The sequence below is a fragment of the Amphiura filiformis genome, chromosome 5, assembly GCF_039555335.1.
Source record: "Amphiura filiformis chromosome 5, Afil_fr2py, whole genome shotgun sequence".
Lineage (NCBI taxonomy): Eukaryota > Metazoa > Echinodermata > Ophiuroidea > Amphilepidida > Amphiuridae > Amphiura > Amphiura filiformis.
The window spans coordinates 51228495-51252720 of NC_092632.1; the positions used below are offsets into that span (position 1 = coordinate 51228495).

Genomic DNA, 24226 nt, shown 5'->3' on the forward strand with positions numbered 1-24226 from the left:
TGAAATGACAGTTTAGAACTTACACTTAATTTTTGTTTTAAAGGCACTGCATATCAGTAATTTGCAGAATCAGAAAATCATCAAAAATCAGACTTTTGCATTTTTTGTAAAAATAGCAAGTGACCTAATAAGTAAAATGTCACAATTTGGTCAATGTTGTGGGAGTTTATCCGTATGGACACTTGTTCATGTAGCTACATGTACATTCATCAACATCACTGTTTTTTCTTTGTATTTATCCAAAAAAAATTATATAAAACAAATACCTAAAGACAATTTTATTGACTTATCCATCACTTTTAAGCAACTCCTAATAGTACAAATGTTAATTTGTTTACACTTTCGCTGGGATCACTGATTAGTGCCTTTATTTTTATGAATGCCTTGAATCAATATGGGCACCTTGAATACCTTGATTGTGCGCAATCATCATTGGCCAATAGGAACCCATCGAATGCCTTGATTGTGAGCAATCATCATTGGCCAATACTTGTCCATAGCAAATTCTGTAAAAGTACATTTCTGAACAGTCACTCAAAGATGAAAAGAAAGAAATATAGTTTTAGCATGATGATAAGTTAAAAGCATGAGAGCTACGTGGAAGAAATGATATTAGCATTCTTCTATCCCGTTATTTGGTTACCTATCATGCAGTATCAAAGGTAATAGAAAGAAGGTTATGAATATGTTTGCTTTGGGAATTAAGTTCATGTTGCATCCAAATAAGGGGAATTTCACACTAATCAGAACAATTTGTTGTACACAATAGGCGCTATTCCAGATGAAGTCCATATATCCCTTATTGAAGATGTGACCTTAATCTTCACACAGCAGGTGTGATTTCAAATAGAGTTACCTGAATGGATGACTCCATTTGAAATCTACATCCAGCCCATTGTGTGGAAGGTTGAGGTCATATCTTCCATACAGGGTTTATGGATTTTTGGAATATCATATTGTAGGCTATACCTAATTGGATTAAAATCATTGGGTTAACTTTGTTGCATAACATTAATAATAATATTTGAAAAATTTGATTAATTTTTGCTTTTCAATTAACCACCATTCCCACAGCATTGTTAATTTTGTTATACAAATAACTGAATAAACAACTAAAAACATCACCCAGCATTGTAGTTGCAGAAACAAAAACCCTGTTCTATTGGTCCTACCAACCCAGATGTTGTTTTTGGGTGTTTTTTGGTATTTTTTTGCTCCATGCACAATAAATCAGCCATTGTGGAAAAAGTGGACCAATTTGACAGAAAAATATGGGTATAGTGTTTTGTCTGTTCTTAGAGTAGGTTGTTTCTTCCTCACCTTACTCAAAATATGCAGCTTTTATTGCAAGATGATTTATATAGCACAATGTCTTCATCCTAATTCATACATCTTGTCAACATAATAAAAAAATAAAATAACTACCACCATCACCTTCTACGCTCTTCACTTTGGTCTTGATTTATGGTTTTCATGATGAAAGTTGATAATGCATAGCATATGATATGTGGATTATTTAATTCATAATGGATGTTTCAAAATGAGAGAGCTAGCAAGAGAGAAAATACAAAAGTGATGTAATAGGTATCATCAAGAGATAGAGTGTGTTATAATTATATATGTTTCATCACATCATAATTAAATACATTCCTCCACACCTGAAGAAGTAATATTTCCACACACCAGGCAGTTCTTTCAAAGCAATTTGTTTCTTGTATCTACATTATTAAACTTCATAAAAGTAAGTATAGGCTTTCTTGACAGGAATTCATAATATTTTGTGTTACATTGTTTTAACAAGAATGCTGATGAAGTCAGAGCCATGTCTGACGAAAGCTTGACCGCTCACATAGCCTTTCTCAACACCTACAATTATAATGTAGCATCCGCCAAAGGCCAAGACACTGGCTGTGCCCCTTTAAATTGACTCTGTAGCATTACATATTGATAATTGTAGTTTAGAAGTATGATACAAGAAACATATTGCCCTTATATTAATCAACCAAAAGATATGAAAATAAACAAACAGAGGGTGGTATAAATTAAATGAAGAAATTAATAGGGGAGGATGGATACACGATGCAAATGATTCAAAATAAATAAAATGTCCTACACATTGTAACCATTCTGCTTTTGGGATTCAGGTGGGTTCTGTATATTCAAAGGTGAGCTGTAAAAACAAAACAAGTACAAAACCAAAATCATTAAACATGGGTTACATAAATGAAAAACAAACAAAAACATGACAATAAGGCGACAAATAAACCCTAACCCTGTATGGGCTGACAGACTTGCCAAGTCAGGTTGGTCTGGATTTGTTTTTCTGGAGGTGGCTAAATGACCCTACAAAATCACAGAAAGCCTGAAAAATCTGAAACAAATTTGAATTGTTTTGCAAACATTTTGAAAATTTTCTGACAAATATTCATTCCAATAAGCGCCCAGGGCGCTTAACAAAGTCGTTTTGGGTGGGCGCTTATTTTTTACCTGGTTTACCTAATTTTTTGCGAGGGGTGATTATTGGAGATGAATTTATGTACGTTATAAAAGGGTCCTGTGACATTCTAGTAGCTTTTCTGATGTAGAAAATGTATTGCAAGTTTACACCGGATGTGCAGTCCTCCAGCTATTTCACTATATATCAACATCTGTCACTTCAACATTAATGGTACCCTTTAGCAAATTGAATATACCCTGGGTGGGCGCTTATTGGGGCATGGGCGCTTATTGGAATGAATACGGCAAGTCAAAATCAATCCACTTAGGACAAAAGTGGCAGTTTTTAATGTTATACAGCTAATTTTTTTTAAATCCCTAAATGCAAAACTGGGTCTGCCAGGCCCATAAAACAGGGTTTGTTGTGTCGCCTATGCACAGCCATCAAGCATTACTATATGGATATGACATCAAATGATTAGTTCTTTATCTTATACATTAAATACCTTTCTTTATTATGATACACCGATACCACACATCAAAACAGTTCAATTGTCAGCAACAACACACATTTATGTACACACATGATTTTATTACAACTGCAAGACAGTAATGATGAATAGCTGGGTGGTCAGTACAATAGACGATAAAAGTTTTCAATCTACATGATTAAAGTCCTCAAAAGATATTGTTTGAAGTCGTCCATGTCTTGAATGTAGAACAGGTCAAGTATAATACTGATGAGACAAAGTGCATACTTTTCAAATAATGAATCTCATAAGTGCGGAAGGAGGTAAATGGATTTAGAACTGATCAAAGAATTCAGGGCCAGCTAACAATTCCCTTTTAGTTTTCTATCATGGAATTTCGGGCTGGCTCTCAAGAAGTCCAGGGAAGACGGTATAAACAAAACATACATAATGTACCATTTGACAACTGTATCATTTAGATATGGCTGCAACATATGGGCAATGAATCCTATATTTTGAAAATGGATGTATTTCCTCCACTTGTATGAATTCTATGTTATTAAACTAGCTCCACTGAACTGAAATAAATGAACTCATGGTAAAATAAGCTCTTTGATGTACATATGTTGTACAGTCAGTATTGATCATTCTCCGAACTGACACTAATATAAAAGCAATAAATTGGCTGAAATTCTTCTTGATGTCAAACCGTAGTTCCATGACACATGTATGTGTAACTAATAGATGCAAGCACTACAAAAATGGTAGTTTTTGGAAGTTTAGAGACATACATATTGACAAAGCTACACATTCAGACCTGAATCAGTAAATAACTTGTACCCAATTTACCTAAATATTGTTTTGAATGTGAAAACAAATCTACCCAAAATGCAAAAGCTGATTCAGCCGAGTCTGTAGAACAAAGCTTGTTTTTTTGTTGGTGCTTTAGATAAATACGTAAAATAGATTTTTTTTAAATATAAAATTAAGCATATAGACAAATGACAATATATTTTAACTTAATGCCGGTTTATGCAGCAGGGGTATTGAAGCAAGAAACCTGAACCATAATCAACAATTAATTATTATTGCAACAATACTCCTATTATGACCACTGGATGGAGAAAAAACTAAAGCCTTCAATCCTGGTGTGTGTATTTATTTTTTATTTTCAAATACTAGTCAGTGCACCAAACTTAACACAAACTATTGAAGCTATTTGATCATAGTATATGTAGATCAGGAAAAATATCATTGCAAAAATATCCTAGAAACACTTGATCATATATTAATCAAATTTTGATACCAAGAATTAGTTGCCATGGTGTTGGTATCCTCTGACCCGGGATTTATTGACTGCATCTAACGGAGTACACCAAGCACTTAAACATCACTGGTAAAAATCAATATTACTTCACCAATGATATATCACCAAAATGATGACTCGATTACAAACAAACATGTGTTCCCTATAATGATAAAGCACGTTAATCACCTAACATGAATTACCATAGGTGATGTGTGCACGTTTAAAATGTGTCCCCCTTGGTTTTAATATTAGGGCCAACAAATGCATGCTATGAACAGAGAAGATACAAGGAACATACATTTTGTTTGCTATGAAACATATCTGCCATTTATTCAGAAGTCTACAGTTTCTTACATTGCACTGAAAGATATAATCTTTAGTTTACATTCCCATTTAACCTGTCAAATTGCATCATTATATGCGGCCGGAGTTGGGAAAAATCTGATAGTGTAACAGCACTACATTAAAGGGAAGAAGCCTAGCAGAAATGAACAATAATAATGATAGCTCATATGCAATAAATTCATCCATGGTGCTGCCTTGAATATGGGTTACCAGTGGAATTGTAATCACCATTTGAAATTGTGGTTGTATTGAAAAATGTGCCTGGCTAATTATTGGTAAATTATGCTTTACAAATCCACTTGATTACTCACGTTTTTAGACGTTTCATCTTCCTACGGAAGACTTCATCAGTAATGTGATGAACCAGCAACACTCCTACTCTCATCTCCAGAGGGTTATCAACCGCGATGAAGGGACATACTCACTCAATCATGTATATGACCAGCTATTACAAAGAACTACACCCTCTGGAGATGAGAGTAGGAGTGTTGCTGGTTCATCACATTACTGATGAAGTCTTCTGTAGGAAGATGACACGTCTAAAAACGTGAGTAATCAAGTGGATTTGTAAAGCATAATTTACCAATAATTGATATCTAACAATCCTGATGAACTTATTCAAAGAGATGTGCCTGGCTATTTCTTTACAAATATGTTCAAGCTTCAATTACCATGCATGATGCAATAATATCTGGGGCAATTAAGTCAAGAACAGGAATTTAATTGCTGCATTCAAGAATTATCTCATAAAGAAAACATGTAAATTTTACAATGTCTGCAAAGTAATTGCTTGGTTCCTAAATGACCACATAATATTGCTCCCGATAGGGCCTACTTTGATAATCTGGAAACAAGACGTCTGACATATAACATATTCTAGAGTCTGTTTAATTTAAAACATTAATTTCTTACACTTCCTAAACTCCAAGATTGCTGAATTTGGATAATACCCCTTAACAGACAAACAGTCATTATGTATGCTAGGGATGCACATTAAAGACATACTAGATAGAAATTATATATCTGACGACAGGTTACAGCCAAAATTATCTCCAGCTACGGGCCACTGTCGCATTGTGGCTCAGTTCATCTAGTCTGTATGTATGTACACTGTCCATCGCTTTGATATATTATTACAAACTGGATAGTTAATTCACTACAGTATAGAGTGTGCTAAACGATGTTGTATGTGCTAGTGGTAGCACACAGTTTAGTGGCTCACCTTTCCACTTCCAAACTGACATAAAGGTCTGCCAATACTAAATATGTATAGGAAACAATACAGATTTTGCTTGCAGGACTGATTATTAGTGATTAAATCATTTTGGAATTATTTCAAAATATTTACATAATTTCTCTTAAATCTTATGACTGCAATCTGAAACCAAAGTAGTACAATAATTCTACTAAAATTGAGTGGTTTTTGTTATTTTAAATCAAAGTTATCAGGTACGTGATCTGATTTTTTAAATATTTCTAAACATCATTGTCATGCATACCATATAATTGATATATCATAATGACAAATTATAAAATTAAGACATATAAATACACAGGTGTGAGGGTGTTATTAATTATTTCAATTGTCAAATGTGATATGTATCAACCATCAGCAGACAGCCACTGCTTAGCACGCAAGTCTCTCAAATACAAACCGTAACAGATTGAACGATGCTAGAATCAGATTTATCAATTCATAATTACTTTAGTATTGAGGCTACCACAACACAATTTATATAGCTCTTTTGTAAGAAAACCAATGCAGGTATGCTCTTTCAATTCTTGATTTCCACAAAGCTGTACTATTAATTGCCTTACCCTTATCATATCATGACTATCTCTTTCACTCACAGCACTGCTATTCTATAGTAGGCTAGTATCAAACTATCAAAAAACACCTGCCTATAAGAAGTAATCTTTCAAATCAATGGGACAAAATAGCTGGAGCTAAAAAATAGCTGCTACTTGTAAAAGGTGTAATATAAATGTGACAGCATCAAATTTAGACAAGAATCATGATGACGGTGTAACCATCCACCAGAATATGTTAGAAGCAGCATTCAAAATAAGTGGTTATCGGGTCGCCTGAGACAACGTAAATTGCTTGCAGACATAGTGGTTGTCTGGCAGACAACCAAAGTCTTAGATGTACACAAACTTTATTAAGCTATACAATATTCATCTTGTCCTTGGTAATTCATAACAAGTCCATATGCAGGGGTACGGGGAGGGGGGGGGGGTGCACCTTTCAACCTAACCACAAAGATTCATTTTTTCTATTTTTCTAATAAAAGGGTCCAAAGTAGAATGGACAAAGTTTTATCTTTTTGGTGGCAAGGCATTCAAAGAGGGCAATTTTAGGGAGGGAAAGTAATAGTCCACTTTTTTTCATTAAAAAAAAATCCACACCCCAAAAACAAATCCTGTATATGGGCCTGCTTCATAATCTACTGACTATTACAAAATGTATTTGAACAAACAAATTAAGCAAAAGTGGCATTTGTTCATGTGAGGAGAAAGACAACACTTCAAATCTCTTTGCACAGTGAAAACCTGCATGCATGGCCTGAAGCAGCAACTACATGTATATCATCTCCCAATATTTCATAATCTACTGACTATTAAAAAATGCATTTGAACAAACAAATTAAGGAAAAAGTGGCATTTGTGGCAATAATTTCAGTTCAAACAAATGTTGAGGGAAACCAAAAACATTTGAGGGACAAACAAAAATATGAGGTCAGGTTGTCTGTTGGACACCCTTCATTTTCTCCTTACATGTACTAGTTGGAAGTCATTAAAGCTTCTTTCCAGGCCATACATGTAGGAAATGTATTTCAACCCAGCAAGCATGAAGTGATGCATTCAAAATGTTCATGTGAAGGGAAAGACGACACTTCAAATCTCCTTGCACAATGAAAACCTGCATGCATGGCCTGAAGCAGCAACTACATGTATTTCATCTCACGATGGATTAAAGGTGTTATTTTTGAGAAAGAATTCTCACAATTGTTTTTTTTCTTCTATTTTTGCTATTCAGGAATTGCAACCGGGATTGCAATATTTCCAAGGCTAAGGCCAGATTTACAGGACCACTTAACTTCTCTAATAACCATATCAACTATATACCAATAATGACATGCAATATACCGCATTAAATAATTTATAAGATTATACTGAAAAGTTTTTATATGTGATTTGAAATCAATGTACCGTGTGCTGTAAATCAATGTACTGTACATGTATAGCTATGTAGCCATCAGTTTGCAGTTACAAACTTCACTAACATTTTTTGTGCAGTGTACAGATTTCACGGTGTATGTATCTTAGTAATTAAGCTTAAATAATTAAGCTTCATTATTAAGCACAATTCACATGCCTATGTCAACCGTAAAATATGCCAAAATAAAACCACCACAAAAATTACTATGAATGGGTCAATCAGTATTAGCACCATTTTTGAAATATTGAGGCAATTAAAAAATCATTTCCTGAAAACTCAAGAAAAAACCTGATAAAAAGTTGCCCATTGTTTTGCTAAAAAGATTTGACTAATCCAGTCCCAAAATTGGTCATGTCAACCATAGTTATGTAATTTTTCAATTTTTTTACAGGAGCTATTTTGATATCAATTCCTCACTGTTTAGATTACCGATTGGGCTCTGCTAGTCTGCTAGCATTTTGCAATATAAAAGATCAAGTTCAATTCAATAGCAATAGCTTATCATGGCTAATGGCAGTTGAGCTGATGTTAACTCATGACTGAATCAAGGATCAGCTTTCATCATTCCCCTGCATTAGGGTTAGAAAGGTAACTCCAATTAAGTCTTCTTTAAGGTGACAATGTCTGTAACAACCTGTTTCTCTTTCCTAAAACATAAGTACAGCAGAATTGATTAGGCCAAGTAAAAAAAAGAAACAAGTTTCTCGTCCGGACTTTTTCAAAAAAGGAGGAGGCAGGGCTTTACTATTTACTATTTTTCAATTTTTTGCTATTTTTTTTTCAAGATGGCCGCCATGCTATTTGGCTCCTTTAATCACCGATATTGTGCTATTTGCATATACTGATGCAATGTATGACAAAACAAATGATTTGTATCATTTTTAGTCCGCTTGCTAAGCATATTTCAAAATGCAGAAACAGTGAAAATGTACATTTGTTCAGCTTGACAATAGGCATATTCGATACATGTATACACCAAATTTCCTGGTTTATACCGGTTTGAAATCAATACCGAAACCGATACCAAACATTTGGTTTTTTTAAAATGTTTTCCTACCTTTACAAAAACTCGAACCCACCCCCAAATATACACCCATGCCCAACTAACATTGAACCTCATCCAAAACCCTTGCCCTTACCCCCAAAGGGGAATTTGGGAGAAATATTTTTGATTTCACCTGAAAATCGGACCCATAGGCCTATTTAATGTTTTAAAATACATGAATGTGTTAATGTTTTAATTACTTTATTTTGCCTCATTTCATCGAAATTGTTATTTTTATAGCTAACAAAATAAAAGAGAAAGTGACTTTTCACATAATTTTGGAAATTTAATTTTTTTTCTAAAATTCTAAAAATACCAAAATATACATTAAAGTGCAAAAGCTTTTTTCTTCTGGGTAAGAATTCTTTTTCTTACATGGAACAGCTTTTTTTTTTATTGCAGGTTAGAAATTTGATAAATATGTCATCATATACAAAATGCATGCATGGGCCTATTTATCAAATTTCTAACCCTGCAAGAAAAAAGCTGTTGCATGCAAGAAAAAAATTCTTACCCAAATGAAAAAAACTTTTGCACTTGATTGTATTTTTTGGGTATTTTTAGATTTTTAGAATTTTTTTCTTCAAATTTCCAAAATTGTGTGAAAGGTTTCTCCTTCCTATAATTAGACATAAAAAATGCAATTTTGATGAGATGAGACAAAATAAAGTAATTGAAACTATATTACTATATTCATTTAAGTTTATAAGTTAATATAGGTCCGATTTTGGGGGTTGGGGCATTAGGGTGTTTGGCTAGTTGAGCTTGGGTGGGTTTGTATACATGTAGTAAGGTTTGGGGTGGGTTAGAGTTTGTGCAAGGGTAGGAAAAACAGTTTTAAAAAACCTTTTAAAAAATTTAAAAATAAAAAATTTAAAAATTAAAAAATCGATTTTTTTTTCCTTCTTTTTTCTTTCTTTTTTTCTTTTGAATAGTAAATAGTAAACAAAAGGAGGCGGCGGCCAAAAAGGAGGCGGGCGGGGACGAGAAACTTGTATTTTATTTTACTTGGCCTTACATAATTATGCAAATAACCTCTAGATACCCAATCATCAATAACATCCAAGCAAATGATGAAATAATCTCTACAATGTATTGATATTTTTACTCTCGGTGTGTAAGGGATGTATATATTACTTTGTTTTAAAGACAAAAATGGTGTGGCACAGGACCCACAATGATGTGGCACAGTCACTGTCACTTGCATGAGAACTGTAATCATTATCAACTTGTACAATACACTGATATTATATCTTCTAATGTTGCACACTAAGTGAGTCACTGTCACTCAAAATATGAGAGATGTAATATCATCATCAACTTATATGTACAACAAACTGATATTCCCCTTAATTTTGTCAAATTTTTTGTAACATAACAGATGATTAATAAATGTGATCAGTGTATCAGATTCACCCTAAGGATGCCAAGGCAATCTTCGTGGTAAATTAAGTACTATACAGTCATGCATAACAATTTTGATATTTATATATTTCCCCTTTTATGTGGTAATTATATATGTAGTTTCAACCATGCAAAGGATTTAGGTAGGTAATTGGTCTGTGCATCCAGCACAAGAACATACAATGGGGAATAACTGCTTACTACTTGAGGTAACTGTAATTTACAGTATAAAGTTGGAACAGTTAACAAACCCAAAGTGTTACAATTAAAGTAGACAACATTTAAATGAAATCCCAGTCAGCAAAGGAATGTGCCGGAATGGGAGTCGAACCTACAACCTACATAGCTGATCCATTAGGCCACCAGTTATACACATGATTATGTTCTGTAGATCTACTGATAATCCCATATTTGATAACATCGGCCGCTGTTTTGAATCTGGAAGTGACGATTGTTATTCGCACCAAGTGCATGATGGGTAATGTACATTTGCACGCATAGTGTTATCAAATACTAATATCCAAACCAATTACAAACATAAATGTATACTATTGTTTTTGGCTTGTAAGTCAAACAATAAAGTCATTCTGCAAGGTACATGTATACACATATCTCACAACTCAAATGATACAGTCATGTTCTGTAACAATCATTTGAAACTTATCACTGCAATACTAGTAGTAGGGATGCCCACTCTCAATACAGTTTCCACTAGAACGATTTTTCATTTACTGTGTGCGTGCACTCACACACGTATTGTCTATGGAGAAACTGATCGATACAAGAAATCCCAGGCATGTTAAATGGCGTACATATACTTGTTTTGATCCAAATGTAGGCCTATATCAGGGTGTTTCAAGAAATTCCTGATTCCACCAGAAAACATTCACCAAACTTTTTCCTGTTTGGTCAGTAAATAGAGAGGACCTTCCTGCATGAAGAGATCAACTTTTTTTAATGAAAAAGTTAATGAGATGAGAACTACAACAGGTTGAAGTGACACCATTCCGTGCATCAGGTGTTCAAACGCAATTATCTCCGAATATGGAGTGAATCAGACAAGCAAACTTACATACTCATAAAATTTAACTATTTATGAAGACAATATGTGTAGGATGTTAAGAAATTTAAGAATGTTTAAGCCTACATGCCCATCTCAAATCATGCACTTCCCCGCACTTCTCACTACCATGTCCATTTCATAGGGAGTATAAAAACCGGGACCATCATGGCTTCCATGCACACAGTGTATTGCTCAATGTAGTAAAGATAACCTTTGAGTTGGAGCAAATTTCTCAAAATTGGTAGTGATTAATGTTACCAAACTTATGCCATGATGAAATATAATAATTTTTGAAGATAAAATGTGCTGACCTTAAAAGATTGAACAATGTTTAAGACTACCGCTTTTCATTTGAAATAATGCACTTATTGTTCATCTCCTCTATGGAGATATTTTCCATGGCGTCCATCTATGATCATGCTTGAGGTTTCAACAAACAAACCATGGGTTTTGAGGTCTTATAGTTTTTGTTGTATGTCAACAAAATCGATTAAATTTTCAGGATGATCTTATTTTCATGTTGTTATAAGCAAATATAATGTTCCAGATAAGATAGTTAATAAATACATTAAGAAAAAGTACCTTAAAGTTGCACTTTCTGTTAGTATTCCTTTTTGGACTTTAACTTTTTAACATGTTCTAGCAGCCCTATATAAAACCGTGACACTCGAAAGGCCATATCTCTGGAATGAAACGTCCGATTAAGATTATTTAAACGCTAAAATGTTTCTTTCATCAATTCCCATCCAATAAGTTAGGTCTGAATCAATTTAAAAGTACTTCAATTTTTGGTGGACATGCCTACTAGTAGTACATGTAAGTGTTTTTAAGCACTTATTACTGATTAAAATCAACAAACAAGGAATTAGTCTGTAATAATCTTAACAACACTTAACAGTTTTAGTAATAATCTTAACAACACTTTTAACATGTATTAGTGTGCTGAGGCTTGTGGATCAACGTCTAGACGTTGTGCCTGTGCATAGCGCACTATAAATCACTGCATTTTTTTAGCTGTAAGATCAGTATAACACATTAGTACAAATGTTAGCAACAATGAATGTTTCATCTTCAGAGATTGAGTTTTAAGAATGTCAGATGTGTTAGAAAACTACACTCCTGGCGCTATCCAGTAATATGTTAGTGAGAGTGTTTCACATCACTACTCATTTATTCATGGTGTTCTGACAATTGCAGTTTGCCTGTTGATGTGCAATCACACCTTAAAACTCCATCTCTGCAAATGTAAACAGCATTTTAAATAAAACATGAGCTGGCTTATCAAAAATAGGTGTTTCAAATTGGCAATATTGTTAAAGGAACACAGTCAGCAAATGTTCATCAGATACCTGTTTATAAATGTCAGTAAACCATTTTAAGAAATGCTAGAAAGGTCATTTGAAAATGCCAAGGTCTAAAATGTGAATTCTAGATGAAAAAAACACTGGTAATTCTGTAAACAGGTAATGTAGACAATATTCATGTAGCATATTGTATCCATAATGTGCAGTATTATATCATGTTTGTACATACCCAAAAACATGTGCATCATGCAATACACACATACACAGAGTGACAGATGTACATATTTTGATTGTGTATTCTCTAGTTCTCTTCAAATACATGTGACTTTGGCTGTAGCTTGCTACAAAGACATGGATATTTGTCTGGGTATATGACTTGAATACATTCTTTGTGATACCACATTTATTTTTATAAAATGGTATTGCAAGGAAATAAACAAATGTTATGAAGCAAAAGGTCCTTCAAATTTAGGGGTTTTTTTATGAGAGGCTAAATTGGTGATGTACCTATAAGGCCAAACAAAGGAGAGTTGCATGAGAAGGAAATAACTCCCATCATGCACTGCACATCTGAATTTCAATATGTCATGAATAGTCCACAAGCAGAATAGGCTATGTTTTGCAGATTTCCTATGATAAATTAAGCGTACTGCTAACCGTCCAGCACATATTATTTTGCACAAGGATAAAGCTTGACGTTGCACGCATATATGCGAGGACTGAGGACTAATGCTTAAAAAAGACCCTGCGAAAGATTATAACTGCAATATAAATATGCTACTGAAGAAAGTCAATGCTACTAAGGCAATAGAAACACATAAGTTCTATCTTTCGATCGACCATCGATGCTTGGTCGTTCTTATTATTTATGAAATCAATTAATTTACTATTGCTAATTGTAATAAAATAGTAATATTTACCTGTAGTGATATTGGCCAATATAAATTTAGCGTTAATTCTGATTAATTAGTTGATAGTTCATTAATAACAAGCATCGAAGCAGCATCGACGGTTGATCCAAATATTGGAACAAATTTGTTTCCGGTGCCTAATGAAGTTGTGTATTTATCTATTTGCTTTTTAAAAAGAAAAATAAACATTGAAGATGAATCCACTTCTGAAGCACATTTATCTCAGTATGAAGGTTAAACATTGAAATAGCATAGTTAATTCACTACCACACATATTTAATTAAATACTACATGTAGATATAAACTACAATTCACCCAATTAGGATTAGTTAGTATCACCCAACACCAGGTTCAAAGCTTACCATAAATTGGTCAGTGTAGTGCAAATTACAAAAGATAATGAAAACTTTCAATCAGTGCAAGAAAATACTGGTAGGATATAATTATTTGAGCTATGGTTTATATCTATTTATCTAAACTAGTTTTTGTATAAAGATGGTAAGATATTTATATTAAAGCAAGAGAAATTCTGAAATGGAGAGAGAATTTTTGAAACTTGATTGTCAATTACCTTGAGTTACCATTACTACTTGTTTGTCGCCGATACCTATAAAACATTGGGAACAACAAAATGAAAAAAGTTCTTTATCTCATCGATATTACAATACCACCTGTGGATCACAGTTTGTAATATTATCATTTAAGGACAACTTAATTAAAACCTGAGTCTAAAAGCTTGTGAGAAATTGAAACCTAACGCAAAATGCGTTGTTGTTTTTGTGTTTTTTTATGTGTCGGTCACTGCTACAATATAATTCTTCTCTGTGTTGAAAACTTATTGACAGCTTGAAATCAAATACAGATAGAAATTTTGTTTTATATTTTCGCCTTTTTGTTAAAAAAATGAATGTCTTGATTTTCAAAGAGGATAACACAAATGATTTTACTTACACGCACGGCAGCTTTGAGACTCGGATTTTAATTAAGGTGGCCTAAGTAATAATGTATATTATAGACAAGGTGACGGTAATGTTTATATGAACACAGACTAGAGTCTGATTTTTTTTCATTTTCCCGATACTTTTCCAAAATTCCATGCCAGATTCCTCCATGGTCTATCACTCTACAAACAATCATATACACACGCTCATTAGAAGGAACTGACCATGAGCATGTGAAGAGTACACTTGCAAAAACCAATATATCCATTTTTCTTGATTTGAAATATAGGCAAATGTAACTCATCAGTCAAATATAAAGAACGTAATAAGAAAATGTGAGCTGATTTTGACCATAGTTTCAAAAATATAAATTGAAATTTTCGGTATATCCCATACAAATGTAATTCTTTGCGGTTAGACCTGAGATGTCATTATTCAATGTCACGTCGATGTGCACATTGTTTGGCGGACATTGTTACTGCACATTACTGTGCAAGCTATGAAGTACATGATGTGCGCATTGGTGTGACAACATCACAGGTCTAATGGCAAAAAATTATGAGATTTACTGAAAAGGTCTATAAGGGTGTCAATTAAAAGCTAGCATTATAGGACAGACGTTAGTGGCCTTTAACGCAAACAATTTGAAAATGGCGTCTATTGGCTTTTGCATCACTGAACTCTTCATGTGTATCTAAATAGCGATGAGAGACGGGATTCCTCCTAAAATGCATGCACACACCAATTTGCATTCATAGACCTGTAAGGCAAAAACAACATCTATAGGTTTGCTTCTCAGACATGTAAGGCAAAAAAATATAGGTTTGCCTCCGGCCACCTGCACACATTCATAAAAGTGTGCAGATACATGTTCCCCTTCCCCTTTTTTTGTCAAAAGATTACCAGCAAAATCATTAAAAGGTTGAAAAATAACTTTAAAATCTCATGTAACACCAGAGACAACTTTTTTTGTGCCTTAAACGTAAAGCATAATCTTAACATTTGAACTATGCTGGTACTAATATGCATATCCTGTTGCAATGGTAATAGAGGACAGGTGGTACACTAAGCAATGCCATGTTCAAAGTCCTTGAGTACCACTAAGATATTGATATAATATTGGATAGTCAACACTAATAAATGGTCCTATATTGTTGGCAATATGTAACAAAGATGATACATTGATTACAAGTAATGTAAGTACAATCAACATTCATGAAGCTTGATGGACAAATTATGTTTGAATAATTATGCAATATTGATTGGGAAAAGAGAACACATTTCATTGAACCAATCAAGCACAAAATTGACTTTTGACGACATTTTTAGAGAGTCATATTTCCTGGTTTTTTTCCGGTAGAGCATGCCTAAACAAATCTGACATTCTGTGCCCCTTGCTATACATCGGAGCCTGAAAATGCCAATCTTCTCAGCTGAAACCCATCTTTCCCCGATCCGCCGGTATTTTCACATTTACAGGCATTTAAAGCGTAATGTTTTTGACTCCAAAATGAATTTGACACAAGACATTTAATACACATTGGAGAGGTTATACATGTGGGTGTGCTTTATATCTATCCATCAATTTGTAATACGACAATAAATTAACCACACACCTTGGTAACAAATTCGGTAGGTGGTTGCTCTTTACTGAGCTTGATGTCATTACTTCTGCTTTTATAATGTACATGTAGCATAGATGTCTGTATAATAGGCTACTGCCTTTAAAAGACGTCACAGGCTTCGTCATTGAAGGTAAATAGCAACACATTAGCTCACCGTGATGGAGAGGCATTACTAATTGTTTTAGGGATAAGAGTAGTAGTAACTAATAATATCACACTCATGCCATCCAAGGGACTTTTAGAGATTGTTGTTGTAGCCTTTCAATAAGGTTTCGCTTTTTACCTATGTAGCTACTTACACCTGCAATAAATAACCTGTACATTGTATTATGCACAGTAAAACAAGCAAGAAGACTGGTAATTCATATATTATACATTTTGTAAACTCCCATGCTTCATGCACCAGTAATCTCTACTTATATCCTTTTTAAAAAGGAATATTATAAGATGAAATCGTCATTCAATAATATTTTGTTTCAAATGATCAATATAGATACTTGATATGTTTACTTTCATGTCAAAATACACATTCACAATTTGTCAGTAACAATAAGGTGGCATTTTTTTTAAGCAAGCCTCATCTGATTTATGATCTTACTTGGTCTGGAAGGTGACAAAGTGGTAACTTGATTATTTTACTAGCTAAATTTCATATACTGCACACAAACAGTATCTGAAATCTTACAACAAAAGCCATTTCTTAAAGACACTAAATTAAATTACAAAATAAAGGAGTAGATGGAGAATTTTGTGCTGCATATTTTAATACCTCATTCGCCATGATACAACTTTAATACAACTAGGTTAAAGGCACTAGATCTAGAGTAAAGCAGATATAACCTTCACTGTACAATTAAAGAGTTATTCAAATTAGGCATATATACATAATATACAGCTGTATGTAATATGAAACGGGATAATTTTGATAAAAGGTATGTGTGGAAACGTTGAGTCTATGCCATTAGGCAGAGGCACTGTATTTACCATTAGCTTTGGATATTTAATTATTTTCTTTATTTTTCACCCGAGTAAGTTGTGTGGAAAATAAAGAAAATAATTAAATGTCCAAAGCTAACGCTAAATATGGTGCCTCCGCATAATGAATTATTAAATAACTGAGACCTTTTTGGGAAATCTTGTAATTTGACATTCTTAATGTCTTGTAAATTGTACATGAAAATTAAGGTTAATAAAGTGGTGTGCTTTGCTTGGGAGAGAGATAAAAATATAACACTTACAAAATACATTGTAAAGATAGTTAGAAAAATCTGACTGACGCACTGAAGTCATTACTTCAAGCAAAGAAGATGATCTTCTCATCTTCAAGCAAACCTTTTTAATTATGCACCTTTGTCCTGCCCTTATAATAATTTATGTGTAATCTATATACCATATTGATGATTTGGATCAGTGCATAGGCAGCTTATTCTGTCAAAGAAACAAAATAAAATGATTAGGAACCTGGAGGTGGGTACTCAGTACAAATGATCATACCATGTTGTGCCTCATTTTCGGCCATTTGGTATCAATGACCACTTTTTGCTATATACCGATTTTGGTATATGGATAACTGTAGCCAAAATTTGGCTACAAGCTGATGACCAACAATCCTTCAGGAATCAATGAAGCAGTGGAAATAAGTGACCAAAGGCTAGGCACAGTAACCAGCTTCAAATACCTTGGTGCGATTATATCAGATGAGGGGTCAAAACCTGAAGTGCTTTCCAGGATTGCTCAAACAACCAGTGCCATGGCAAAATTAAAGCCATTATGGAATGACAAGAACATCTCACTGGGATCAAAAATCAAACTAATGCGCACCCTCGCCATATCCATCTTCCTGTATGCCTGTGAAACGTGGACACTGACAGCTGACTTGGAAAGGAGAATACAAGCACTGGAGTTGAGGTGTTTCCGGAAGATCCTTAACATATCATATAAAGACCATGTGACCAACGAGGAGGTGCGGACCAGAGTGAAGCACGCTATTGGTCCCTACGATGACCTACTAACAACAGTCAGGCAACGTAAACTACGTTGGTACGGCCACATCTCCCGCTCCTCTGGTTTAGCAAAGACAATCCTACAGGGACAGTGGTTGGCACAAGAAGAAGAGGAAGACAGAAAAAGAGATGGGAAGACAACATAAGAGAATGGACTGGCCTGAACTTCGCCACCTCACAGAGGGCAGTGGAAGACAGGAACAGATGGAGAGAGATTGTCAAGATGTCATCAGTGGTGCCCCGACGACCAAGCCGGTTAAGGGAGCAGTAAGCAGTAAGTAAGCCAAAATTTACAAATTTTGTCAAAAGTTTTGCCAGTTTGCATTAAATTTGACTTTCTGTATAGCAATGGGTCCAAATTTCTTTAAAAGTTGGTATGTGGAATTTTTTGTGGATGGGTCTACTTCACAGAATTAAAACCAGAGAACCAGGACTCGACCGCCATCTTGATACAGGCATGGGGCAAAAATTGGGGGTATTCGGTTTCCCTCGGATATGCGTTGAGGCATTCGTTGTCATGCAAGAGCGACATGGATGATGGGGGCATTTGAGAGACGCACTTGATGCAACCAGCACGTGCAGTACGACAACGCTTCAGATGAGACGCAGAATTGTTTTCGTTCGTCTCCGCGCACCGTCGGCAAGGACCCGAATAGGCGAATACCCCCAATTTTCTCCCCATAGCTGACGGCGCGATTGTACGTGGCAGTATAGGGAGTCCCGGTTCTCCTTCTCTAATTCTGTGGTCTACTTTCAAGTACTCAGTGGCACAACCCTATCCAAACAGCACATTTGAGTACCCTTGTATTATAAATCAGTTTCATGTGCTGGTAGATGCTGTTGTTTTGCTGATCTTTCTTCACCATGCTGTACTAAGGCAATTTGTTAGAATTTTCCAGCTATTTTTACTCACCTTTCTTCTCCATGCTGTACTAAGGCAATTCGCCCATATTCCCCAGCTATTTTTCTGAAGATGGCAAACAGGACTATCAAAATCTGAAGACAACAAGAAAAGAAAAAGAAAAATGGAAATTAAAGCAAATTAATTTGTGATTTTATGCTGCAGTCTTGCCAACGTATACTTCAACAAGAAGATAAGTAGACAGCAGTAATATTGAACAACTTGGATCGGCCATACTATGCTATCTACAGTAGACAGCAGTAATGATTAACTACTTGGATCGGCCATACTATGCTATCTACAGTAGACAGCAGTAATGATTAACTACCTGGATCGGCCATACTATGCTATCTACAGTAGACAGCAGTAATGATTAACTACTTGGATCGGCCATACTATGCTATCTACAGTAGACAGCAGTAATGATTAACTACTTGGATCAGCCATACTATGCTATCTACAGTAGACAGCAGTAATGATTAACTACCTGGATCGGCCATACTATGCTATCTACAGTAGACAGCAGTAATGATTAACTACTTGGATCGGCCATACTATGCTATCTACAGTAGACAGCAGTAATGATTAACTACTTGGATCGGCCATACTATGCTATCTACAGTAGACAGCAGTAATGATTAACTACTTGGATCGGCCATACTATGTTATCTACAGTAGACAGCAGTAATGATTAACTACTTGGATCGGCCATACTATGCTATCTACAGTAGACAGCAGTAATGATTAACTACTTGGATCGGCCATACTATGCTATCTACAGTAGACAGCAGTAATGATTAACTACCTGGATCGGCCATACTATGTTATCTACAGTAGACAGCAGTAATGATTAACTACTTGGATCGGCCATACTATGCTATCTACAGTAGACAGCACTTCATTCGGCCTTCTAAAGTGTGTTTGGCATGGACAAAAAAATTTATTTGTGATTAACAGGTATGCGGTGACAGTGTTAAGCCTCCAGCATACTTTCCTGCCGCTTGCCGCTGCGGCAAGCGTCAGGCGCTTCAACCAATGACAAGCCTTTATTGTGTCCGCTTGTCTGCAATGCGGCGTGCATACGCCACGCTCAGCTGCAAGCGGCAGGGTAGTATGAAACCAGCATTACAGATGCATACTTCAATTAGTAGCTACATGTACATGTATCTGGGGTTTGAAATAGTTAACACATGGCCAAGTTGTAAGTTGTTACAAACTTTCACTCTCTCAATTCACTATGCATGAGAGGTGTCAGCCAACAGTAGTGTATTCACTACGATAGAATATAAAAGTTTGGTTTCATTCACTAGTGTTAACAATGCATTTAAGTATTGGTGTCATGTACTACTATTATCAGTCAACATTAATAGGTAAATTTTCACGGGAAAATTTTCTGGACACATGACCAATGCATATCAATGTGAGTGTAACCTCGAGCCTGATCTCTGACCCCCGGCGGTGACCTCACTATTCAAGTCTTAGTAATTTTGAATTGGAATAGTATTTTTGACCGCAATTTTGATAGAAATTTGTGCATTGCAAATTTATTGAATATTATGTTATCTTAATTTTTTCACAATATCATCAAAATGTAATTTCAAAAATATCTATCTACGGAAAAAATATTTATCTACGGAAACTCTTACCATAGTCCATAACATTATTAACTTGCGACAAGTAACTTATTTTGCCTCAAAAAGGCAGAATTCTTCCTATTCAAATACTTTGGAAGAACACCCACTGTGCTCGGGGTCACATTCCATAATGCTAATGTCTGCGCCCATGGGTGTCACGTGTCCAGAACATTTTCCGGTGAAAATTTACCTATTAATTCTGACTGATTATCTGCACCCAATATATTAGCAAGCATGACTGATTGCAATGACTTTGGATGATCCATAAAAATTATTTCTATTATCTGTACGGAAGATTTTGAAAGGGTTTTATTCTTGGAAGGCTTACATTTAGCCCACTGTATAAAATCCAAATAAAATATAATCTTTAGCGATACTGCCCAATGCAAATGACAAATAGCATGGTCTTTCTGGAGTATGGAATGACTCAGTACCAAACAAGATATTTGTAACGAGTCAAAAAAAAAAGAAGAAAAAAGCAGCACCATCTTCCATACCCTACTCTACGGCTTGATATATTAAACCCAGCTAGCGGTCAAACAGTACTAAATTGGTAATAATATTCATGTATGCTGCTGGCAAATCAGTCCAAATCACAGGTGAATACCACGTTATATCATAAACATAGTCAATGGTTATACTGCCAGCAGAAATAGATTATGGCTGACATTGATATCATCCAGTAAAATGTACCCACTGATTGACGACACTATGTATGTACTCTAACACCATATTATATCTTTGACTTTCTATACTTCATAGAGGGACAGACTGCCATCAAATTTTGCAGATTGCATTACACTTAACAATATCTTGCCTACAAGGCACTTGATCCAGACAGTTAGGGCTAGCAGGCTATAACAGTCACCCTTTTGTACAGAAATAGTTCTTGTTCATTATTCATGTATTTAAATTACCCAGTAATTCCAAATCAGAAGATTGAACCCAGATATTTGATGATCACATCACCACCAGATGCCTAGAAGTTGATTGATTGCTAAAATAAGATCATTGAAACACCAAATTCAAGATTTCTCCTAGACCATGTAAGTACTCTGTTCTCTGACTTCACTACAATTTAAAAGGTCCACCTTTTTTAGTGATATTGCAGTTTTTGTAACCTAATATTTTATACTAATTAGCTATATGTTTCATAATCAAGTATGTAGTATCATTTATACTTGTTTGGTTTGAAGACAAAGCTTCAGTCTTTATGTGATTGATCATAAAAAAATTTCATCAAAATAATCCATATATAGGTCATAGGTCAACTTTCATTACATATCAATTGACCACCCCGCATACATGATGTTTTACACCCATCATGGATATTTTGGCCCCTTTGCACATTTACATTTGCTAATGTTTGTCTCATTCGGTTGTGTTGTTTATGAATCTGAACTCTTCATAAAATGTTGATATTAATCCATATTAATACGTCCATCATGGGATATTTTGGCCCCTTTGCACATTTACATTTTCCAATTTCCGTCTCATCTGGCTGTGTTAAGACACTCTAAATACACGGAGAGAAAATACAATCAATATCAAGGTGTAACAAGTATACGCTTTAAACACATTCTGCATTGCAATTTCAGTTTTAAAATCCTGTGCAAAATAACTTGCTATAATTATTCTGTGACATAGATTTTCTTTTACACTATCATAACGTACATATGAAAAACATTATCCACTTGCTTAATGCAACCATAACATAATTGTGTACAGGGACCATCATGTACACTGATGAGGACTACCTAGAGATAGTATCTGTACATGTATAGCAACACACGCTGCACACATTGCACATGTGCAATTGATATAAATAAGCATTCTACAACATGTACATGCTGGTACTGGTTAAGAAATGGCTTGAGCATTGAGGCCCAATAAAATGCATAATGTGCGTCAGTCTGTATACAGGTTGCTATATGGAATGTGTTCAATGCAATTGATGTTTTTAATTTTTTCAAAGTATCACACTGGCAAGGTGTTTGTTTCAAATTTTATATTCTTAGGATTTTCTTCAGCTAATGAAATATACAATGTAGGTAACACATTGTAGTAGCACAAGTGTACAATCTGCTACATTAGACAGCAAATATGTTTGATTGCTTGGGCCATTCCTACAGTGGTACCTATTTAGTATTCCGTTGGATCAGTCCTAACATGCTATCTACAGTAGATAGCAGTAATATTGAACTACTTGCAAGGACTGTCTTTTGGATTTTGCAGGAGAGCATTAAATAGATCTTCTGGACCCTTCAAGGAGAGCTGATTAGAGCATTCACAATAGAATGTAGGGAGAGAATAGTCAACTAAGGACCGCCAAAAATCACTCTCCCATATTTGGTTTAAGGCGAGCAGTGAATGCTCTCACTTTCCTCAAAAGGCAGTCCCTGTAACTTGGATCAGCCCTAACATGCTATCTACAGTAGATAGTGCAGTAATCTTCTTCTTAGCGTGTCCAAGCGCAGGGTCAAATGCGCCCGAGCCAATAGCTGACGCAGTGACGAGCAGAATCGTTGAATTCAGCTAGGTCCTCATGTGTGATTAATGTTGCCCCATCTGTGGACAGACCAACAGGTGTTCCATAGTCTGTGGAACCGTTCCACACTCACAGGTAGTTTTTTGTCCTTCTGGTAGGTATCCCCATTTCTGCAAAGCGACCTTGCACCTTCCGACCCCTGATCTTAGTCTGTTGAGACACCGCCACTCAGGCCATGTGGAATCAGCTCCAGGTGGTAGTTGCTCACTGGGTTGCAGTCCCATAGGTGGTGGTGAATTGGGAGATCTCTCTTTCCACCGGGTGAGTCTTTCCGCTTCCTTGGAGACTGTCCCAAGAGGATGAACTTTGCTTAGGAAGCTTCCTCTGGATCTAAGGCGTTTGGGTGCAGCAGTCTGGTTGAACATGGGGTGCTTCATATCAGTGGTCTGACGCTCACGCTCTTGCATGCTGGTCACTTGTCGGCGTACATCTGGAGGGGCTATAGCAGCTAAGGTGTAGAGACTCTCCGTTGGTGTTGATCGGAGGCATCCAGTGATAAGTTGACAGCATGAGTTGAGTGCTGGGTCTACCTTCTTGGCATGAGTTAATCTTCCCCACACTGGGCAGGCATATTCAGCACTAGAGTAGCATAAGGCCAAGGCTGTTGATCTGAGAGTGTCTGGTCGGGCTCCCCATCTGGATCCAGTGAGCTTGTTCAAAATATTGTTTCGTGAACAAACTTTGCTCCTTGTCTTCTCAATGTGGCTCTTGTATGAGAGTGTACGGTCGAGAGTGACTCCCAGATATACGGGTGTTTCACAGTGCTCTAGTGTGGTTCCAGACCAGGTCACCAGTGCAGTAATGTTGAACTACTTGATTCAGAACATGCTATCTACAGTAGATAGCAGTAATGTTAAACTACTTAGACCAGACCTAACATGCTACCTAGATGTAGATAGCAGTAATGCTGAACTACTTGGATCAGTCCTAACATGCTATCTACAGTAGATAGCAGTAATGTTAAACTACTGTAAAACCACTTAATTTCTCGAGGTACCGGTATTTAATTTTGCGAATTTCGCGAGGGCTTTTGATTCGCAAAATTAAATACTCGCGAATTTTAT

General features: G+C 35.4%; 1 protein-coding gene across 1 annotated transcript in view; it reads right to left on the minus strand.

Moving 5' to 3' along the window:
* Positions 1-24226, minus strand: part of LOC140153329 (calcium permeable stress-gated cation channel 1-like) — a 175606-nt gene that overhangs the window by 142398 nt on the left and 8982 nt on the right. The window contains 3 exon segments of the mRNA XM_072176056.1: positions 2114-2170; positions 14082-14117; positions 18993-19075. Of these exon segments, the coding sequence (XP_072032157.1) occupies positions 2114-2170; positions 14082-14117; positions 18993-19075 (176 nt within the window).